Source organism: Rhinolophus ferrumequinum, chromosome 3, assembly GCF_004115265.2.
Source record: "Rhinolophus ferrumequinum isolate MPI-CBG mRhiFer1 chromosome 3, mRhiFer1_v1.p, whole genome shotgun sequence".
NCBI classification, from domain to species: domain Eukaryota; kingdom Metazoa; phylum Chordata; class Mammalia; order Chiroptera; family Rhinolophidae; genus Rhinolophus; species Rhinolophus ferrumequinum.
Window position 1 is genome coordinate 11782525 of NC_046286.1, and position 7812 is coordinate 11790336.

At 53.6% G+C, this 7812-nt stretch overlaps 1 protein-coding gene across 4 annotated transcripts in view; it reads right to left on the reverse strand.

Moving 5' to 3' along the window:
• Window positions 1-7256, reverse strand: part of C3H6orf132 (chromosome 3 C6orf132 homolog) — a 30417-nt gene extending 23161 nt beyond the window's left edge. For 2 of the 4 annotated variants that reach the window (XM_033100653.1, XM_033100643.1), the window contains exon 1: window positions 6928-7255. In XM_033100653.1, the coding sequence (XP_032956544.1) occupies window positions 6928-7072 (145 nt within the window). In that variant the 5' untranslated portion in view covers window positions 7073-7255. Of the gene's footprint in view, window positions 1-6927 lie in introns of all 4 variants that reach the window. The other 2 variants (XM_033100661.1, XM_033100669.1) reach the window with 2 other exon arrangements.
• Window positions 7257-7812: the final 556 nt, after the last annotated feature.

A 7812-nucleotide genomic window follows, 5' to 3' on the forward strand; every position in this document is an offset into this window, starting at 1 on the left:
AACGGGAAGAATTTTCGGGGATCTCAGAAGTTTTGAGCTTGCCACGAGGACCAGAGAGGCAGCTGAGAAACATCCCGATGGGATTCACAAGGCAGGAAAATGAAGACAGCCACCTGACCAGAGCTTCTAGGGAAAGGGGGCAGGCATCTTCAGGAGGCCCCTGGGGCAATTCCGGCAGCCAAGAAGGCTTGGGAGACCACGGAAGCAGGATCTGAGCAGAGTTTGAGCCCCAGGTGGACCACAGCCCTGTCAAGATAAGAACTCTAGCCTCTATCTGGCAAATTCACCTAAAAATAACACTGATACAATAGGATGAAACCCAGGTCTGCCCCCATTTACCCAAACCTGATCATCAAAACGACCCCAATTCCCCCCCAAATGAAATCCTCTTTCTGACAGAATCGTGCACAAGATTACTTTCCATTGGTGACATTTCTCTCTCATATCTTGACAGGAAATGAAGTCCGCTTTGCTTTCTTTTACCCTCCCTCAAGGACGTGAGTTCACATAAATCCCACCTAATGTCCAAAAACGGAGTTTGAAATTAATTCTGAGTGCCACACCTGTTTCAGCAGGAAGGCTTCGCCTCAGATTTTAAGCTGGGGATGGCAGCTCCCCTCCTTCAAGGCCTTCCTCAGGAATACCTGACCCTACTGTTGGCTCCAGCGGTGTTTATGTTGTGGCTGAGACGGCCTGGGCGGAGCCTCAGCCCCAGGCCAGGGACCCCAGGCAGCTCACAGCTCCTCCCTGGGGGGGGTGACAGGAAGGACAGTGTGGGGTCAAGACCACAGGTAGGGAGCCTGACTAAATTTGCGTTCATCCTTGCTCCATCACTTACCAACTGTGGAGTCTTGGAGACGTTACTAGATCTCTTTGAGGCTGTTGCCTCATCTTTGTAAATGTGAGTGCATGGTCCCTACTGGGTAGGTTGGTGTGAGGCTGAATGAGATAAAGTGTGCAACAGGTTAGCACAACGCCTGGCAGATAATCTGGGCTCGGTAATTGGGACAGCTGCTCCTCACCATCGTCATCGCACGCTCTCCGCTCCACCTTCCCCTGCTCTGCCAGGGTTTGGACCGAGCTCGAATCAGGTTTGATCACTGGCAAATTATGAGTGAACACCTGTACCCATGGGTGAAAACCACCGGGACGCAGGTGGCCTTTGCTCTCTTGTCAGAGAGAACTGTGAGTCTGGACACTTGAGGCTACCCTCTTTGCAGATGAGAACACTGAGGCCCAGAGTGGGCAGCGCTGGCCCAAGGTCGTAAAGCTGCGGTGTTGCCACGGCCCGAGCAGGACCCCGACTTGTAGCGCTGGGCTCCAAGCACAAATGATGCAGTGCCTTACCCATGGCACATGGCTCGCTGCCTCTCCCCAAACAGGCCGACCTGGTTCTCTAGGTCTGGGACCGTGTGTGTGTGTGTGTGTGTGTGTGTGTACATGTGTTAAGAGGAGGGGGGCATGGCCAGCTTTGGGGAAGTCAAGAGCTGGGCACAAGCTGCAGTCTCACTCCCAGCCCTTTTTTCTCCCGTTCTCCCCCAGAGGAGGAGGTCCTCCCTCCAGGTCTACGGCATTTCTTTTCTCACAGAGTTCAGGTCTGAAAGCCTGGTAAAATGCTCCTGCTCCCCTGTTCCCAAAGCTGCCCCTGGATTTCCATGGAGGTTGAATTATTTAGCTCTTTCCCCAAATCCTAGACAGGTCCAAACTTGCGAGAAAATTAATAATAAAATGGAAATGTCTAACGTCTATTAAGCTTATATTATGACCTAGGTATTATTCTAAGTGCCCTTCACAAACCTATGGGAGAGGTACTCTTATTATTCTTGTTTTGCAGATGAGGAAACTGAGTCTCAGAGAGGTGAAGTCCCCTGCCCAAGATCCCACAGCTGGTGATTCAAGCCCAGGCACCTAACTCCAAATCCAGTTCTCTCTGGTCATAGCCAGCACAGCAGGGAAACAACGCAGGGACCCAGCCCCTCTTCCCTTGGTCTCCTGTTTTTCCAGAGTGAGACTCAAAAGTTGGTGAGACCTAGAGGAAACAAATGAACCTGGGAGTCGGAATCCCAGCTCCTCCATATAATACCTGAGGGCTTTGAGCACTTTCTCAGGCTGTTTCCCTACCTGTCAAAAGGAGATAATTACTTGATTCTGTAGGAAGCCTCCCCAAATCAGGGGAGGGAAAGAAGCTATCAGGAACAGGAGAAGAGCTGGGGTGATGTGTGGGACTCCAAATTGCCAGGGGCCCCCCAATGACCCCAGGAGCACTGGCCACCACCTGAAGGAGGGGTAGGTGTGGGAGTTTGTTGCCTTGACCCAAAGTAACCCAGAACCCCAAAACAGACCCCTCACCTCTACCCTACTGAGGTGGGGCATGCAATCCTTGGCCACTACGAAGGCCCAGATTTTCAGGGAAGCAGTGGGGGGGGGGTGCCATGTGAATGTAACCCACAATGGAGTTAATGAGGCCCTTCGCTGCTAATTAAGAGGTCCACCTGACAGGAACCTGAAAGGGCCAGTCTGCCCCAGCAAGCCTTAGCAGGCCTGACCCCAGCACCAGAGACAGCCTTTTGTCCAAGGGCAGAGGGGACATTGGGCTGGAGTAGGGCAGGGAGGAGCAGCAGAGGAGGGGGGAACAGAGAGGGAGGAGCCTTGGGGGCAGAGACTGGAGGGGGAAGAGAGCAGCAAACAGGCCCTTTCCTTCCAACTTGGACGTGCTGCTCAAAGACGGGTCTTTGGACCTGCAGAAGGACTTCACCTGGGAACCAGTGGGAAGTGCAGTCTCCCTCCATCCCTAACCTACCGTGTCAGAATCTGATCTTCATAAGGTCCCGGGTGATTGGATGTACTTAAATTTTGAGCTGCCCTGAGCTGAAATGACAGTCATCGAACCTCTGAGCCTTCTGAGTCTGTTTCCTCAATTGAGAAAACATAAACGTCGTTTTTTAGCACGTGCCTGCTTCAAGAAATAACTGATAATGATGGCATTATTATTATTGTTATTAATTTATTGGCTGAGAGAGAAGGGGCACCCTGTAGCCGGTGGCAGTGTTCAAGGGAGGGCCTGCTTTCTGAATTCAACTACCAAGACAAGAGGAACTTTATATAATGGGGCAGCAGAGAGGGTGTGTGCGTGTGTACTAACTGCCAGCAAGCCACAGCACACCTCCAAGGGCCAGGAGCAAACAACAGTCTCCTTCACACCCCTGCAAAGCACAGGTCAGCTTTCGGTAGGCTGGTGCCAGCTGGGCACTGGCGGGAAATCTATGCTCAGCTTCTGGGGTTCATGACTTCCTACCCTTAGCCTGGCCTGAGACACAAGATCAGGGGACTCTAGGAGCAGGGATACCAGAACAAGAAGCCACCCTAGGGAGCATTGGGGTTCTCTTAATCAGGACCTGGCCACAGTCCCTACACACTTATTTAGAACTGCAGGAAGTTCTAAGGGGAAAAAGTTTGGCCCAGCTCCCATCCGGGGAAAGGAACCCCAGGATTCTCAAATCTTCCTGTATAAAAAAAATCACCCAGGAGCAGGTGAAAAATCCAGACCCTGAGCCCTAGCCCAGCGATTCTGACTTCAGACGCTTGAGGTGGAACCCTAGAAATCTGCATTTTAAGGAGGTGTCCTACCTGGTTGTGATGAAAGTGATTTACATTTGGAGGCAAGAAAGAGAGTTCCCCAGCAAGCAGGGCAGTCTCATTGCTGGGGTGGGGTGGGATGGCAGTAGATACAGAAGCCAGGCTTAATTAATCCAGGAGGCAAGGGAGGAGTCCAGAGCACCAGGTCTCAGGGGGCAGCAGCCCATCCCTTGTCTCAGGATTCCCAAAGAGCACCTCTCCATGCCTTTAAAAGACAATTGTGTGGCCTTTTAAGACCCTAGCATGGGCTGGGGAAAGGCAAGAGGTTTAATTAGGCTTACAATTGCATTACGAGAAGCCCTCAAGTAAAGTAAGTTACTGGAATAAATGTTAGGAAAATTCTTTAAAGAAAAATGTATCCGTAACCACCTTCACATGACTGCATTTTACCGGCTGCATCCAGCCTACCCTGTGCAAACAGACTTTTGTACATGGCTGTAGCTACTGAGCTAGTGGTTATTCCTTACTTCCCTTATACACCCCTGCACTGATTTCCAAGGGCCTGATACGGCTAGCTTTGCAGGGAATGTCACAGACTCAGGGACCGATAAAACTCTAATCCCAACTCCTTTGAGACCTTAGGATAGTCTCTTTTCCCTCAGTTTCCTCTGGTCTACAGCAGTGTTAGGAAGAGGAACTGAAGCAGGCAAGTGCAGGGAATACTCAGGGTGGGGAATGACCTGATACTAATAAGGGGCCAGCTAGTAAATATTTTCAGCTTTGGGGGCCGTGCAGTCTCTCCTGCAGCTACTTAATTCTGCCATTGTAGCATGAAAGCAGCCATAAGCAATATGTAAATTATGGGCATGGCTGGCTGTGTTCTAATAAAACTTTATTTACAAAATCAGGCCATGGGCCAGATTTGAGCCAGGGCCCAAATCTGCCAATCCTTACTTTAGGGCATTTCTTTTTAATGCCCTTCAAAGCACTGCCATATACAAACCTCAAACAGTTCTGCAGGCAGACTGGACACCATCTCTACTTAACAGAATTAAAAATTGAGACCCAGAGAGTGGCTAGTCCCCACATTATTGACAGAGGGAGGGCCCCAAGGCAGGTCTGGCATCTCCATCACATCACAGAATCCCCAGCACTGGTCCCTCTCATCCCCAACTCCAAGTACGTGTTCTGTTCAGCAGGGAGGAGGACCTTTGCCACACCCACCGGCACAGGAGGTGGAGGAACACCCCAGAAACGCTGCCATCCTGCCGGGCACACGTTGTTTTCCACCCCTCCATGTGCAGGATGCAACCAGGCTGAGTCAGCTGGGGGCCCAGCCCTGCCCTGGGGAATGGGAGGACCTGCCCCCTGGGATCCAGCCCTGCCCAGGCTGGTGAAGGCAGCAGCTGGTTGGCGATGACAGGGCACCCCTTTCTCTCAGAGGCAGTGATCCCTACCAGCAGCATGCTCAGTGCAGGCAGAAATGCAGAGACGTGTCTAAGGCATTTTTAAGGTCTCCTCTTGAGGAAGGGTAGGGGGAGGTCTCAGGCAGACGCCCCCTCAAGTCAAATTCACCCTTGAATTACCTTCTACTAAGTCAAATCAGCAAGCTGGCCAAGAGTGTGGTCTCTGGAGTCCTACTGCCTGAGTTCAAATATTGGCTCTGCCTCATGACGGAAATTTTGCGGTGAGGGAAATGTTCTAAAACTGAATTGTGGTGATGGTTGCACAACTCTGTACGTCTACTAAAAATCACTGAATTGTACACTTGAGAAAATCCAGGCTCAGCCGTTAAAAGCTGTGTGATCTTGGGCATGTTACTTAACCTCCCTGTGCCTCAGTCTCCTCATCTGTCAAACAGGAATCATAAGCTAGATGAGGATTCACCGAGTCAACAACATGAGGACTTTAGAACGGTACCTTGCACCTCAGAAGCGATCAATACATGTTTGCTACACAGGCAAGGAGAGGTGTTTGGGCATCGCAGTTATACTTGGCTGCACACATGTATTTGTAAGTTCCTAACCTGTGCCCCCAAATTGCCCTGCCCTCCCACCAGCCTTTGCTCCTGCTGTTTGCTCTGCAAAATGCTCGATGCCCTTCCTCCTCACCTTAAAGGCTAGCTGCAATCAGAGCCTATCTGTCCTCTCTCCTCCTTCTGTACTTAATCTAAATTTTATAGCCAAGGCTTAGAAAGGGCTACATGTCCTATAGTTAATTCTGGTCTGGGATCCGTGAGCCAGGGACAGGTGACATCTTGTTTACCCTGCTCCTGTCCCAGTGCTTTGTGCCCACCCCAACCCCCGTGACAACCTGGCCGCTGAATTGAATCCAACAGCAGGGACTGAGGCTACAACATCTTCTGAGTCCCAGCACAGTGACCATAAATGTCAGTGAAGGTAATGGGGTGACAATGAAGGCAGGTGAGCTAAAGCAGTGACGGTGACCCTCTTTGGGCCAGAGCCTCATAACATAAGCAAGAAGTAAATTCCTGTTTCTCCTCCCCTGGAGGCATGGTATTTTCAGATGCCTGCAGAGATACACCTCCCTGACTCAGGAGCTAGGCTGACGAGGGCCTTCTGTGGCCCCCACTGTCCATCCCAGGCTTCTGGGTCTGGGCCCAGAGATAACTCAGGCTGCAGGCTGACCTTGCAAGAGCCTGACCCCACTAAGTGAGTAGGTGTCTTGCACAGGCTGGTATCCTGCTGACCGGGGCTCTTAGTGATTTTTCCTGGGCCTCCCCTGTGCAGAGCTGAGCGTGTGGGCATCTAGATAGCAGCCCCCTCTCTTTGCCTGTGACCCTGGGCCAGGACAGTGGGGGGATGTACTGGGGGGACAGAAGAAGCAGAAAAGGTGCGGGTTGAAGGGACCACCCCTAGCCCTCCTTGGGGTTGGTGGGGGGCCACTTCTGACCCAACAGGACGGTACTTCTGGAAAAGGAGGACCCACTGCAAACCCCGGGAAGCCTTTCTGGCAACACAAACGTAACTTCCAGCGAGGACTGAAAGCAAACTCCTTGGAAGAGGGGCTGGGATCAGATGCGGGGGGGCGGGGGGGCACAAATGTCTCCGCCCTCGCTGTGCGGAGGGTCCCCTCCATCCGCGCACCTTTCCCCCCACCCCATCCCCCATACCATGGCCCTTTCCCAGAGACACGCGCTGCGGCGCCGCCTCGAGTTTCCGGCAGCTCCTTCCCGGCCAGTTCACAGGTTCCAACGTGTCCTTGCCCCTCCGCCCCTGGCCGCGCGGAACGCCCGGAGCCCGGGACGGGGCAGCGCCGCCGGCCGCCTCCCAGGGGTGGGGGCCGCCACCCGGTGGCCCAGCGCCGACCCTCTCCCCCGGGTGCACTTACCGAGGTCCCTGGTACCCTCCTCCCGGGCCTCTTGGGTGAAAATCCAGGGGGGATTGGTGGCGTAGAGGGAGGTGGTGTTGGAGTTGGCATTCTTCTTGCCGAAGAATTTGCTGAAGGTACCCTGCACCGTCTGGTTCTTTTTCATGCTGCCGCAGGCCTCGCGGACACCGGGGAAGGACGTCCCTCGGTCGCCCTGCCCTGCCCCGGAGTGAACCCCGCACCGTCTCCGAGGGCACTCTACCAGGCCATGCCCAGAGCCGTCCTCCCCGCCCGTGCACCGGGCGACAGGTGCTGCGGGCGCCGCCGCTCGCCTGGAAATGCGAGCTACCTGGGCAGGTAAGAGGCTGCGGCTGAGAGCGGCCCCGCCCCGCGGTCGCCCAACTCCCCCGGCCGCATTCCTGCCCGCCTCCTTCTACAACAGGCCATTGTTGGCATGGCCCAGTGGGCTGGGGACCTCGCCGGGCCCACGCCCCTCCTGGAAGACGAGCCCCCCACCCCCCGCTAGGCCCCCACCTGGCCCTCCTCTTCCACCCCTCTTCTCCCCGGGGATGGGAGGAGGCGGGCAAGTCCCCTGCTTCTCACGAGGGTCACGACCAGGTCAACATGGGAACTTTGGAAAGGACTCTTTGCCCATCAGTGGGGAACTGGCTGGCTAAAGGGAGCATACGGAAGGGTTCTACAGGCCTTCAAAACTGTGGGCCACTAGCCTTCAATACATATAAGGAAGGGCCCCTAAGAAAAAAAGGTGAGGGGGGAAGCAATAAACGGGCATCCCAATCTGATGACGAAGGCGGAAAATAATCCTCATTGGCAGCGCTCCAAAGAGAATGTAGGATGACTAAAATCTTGGTATTTTTGCACATCAATTTTTTTTTCTGTGAAGTT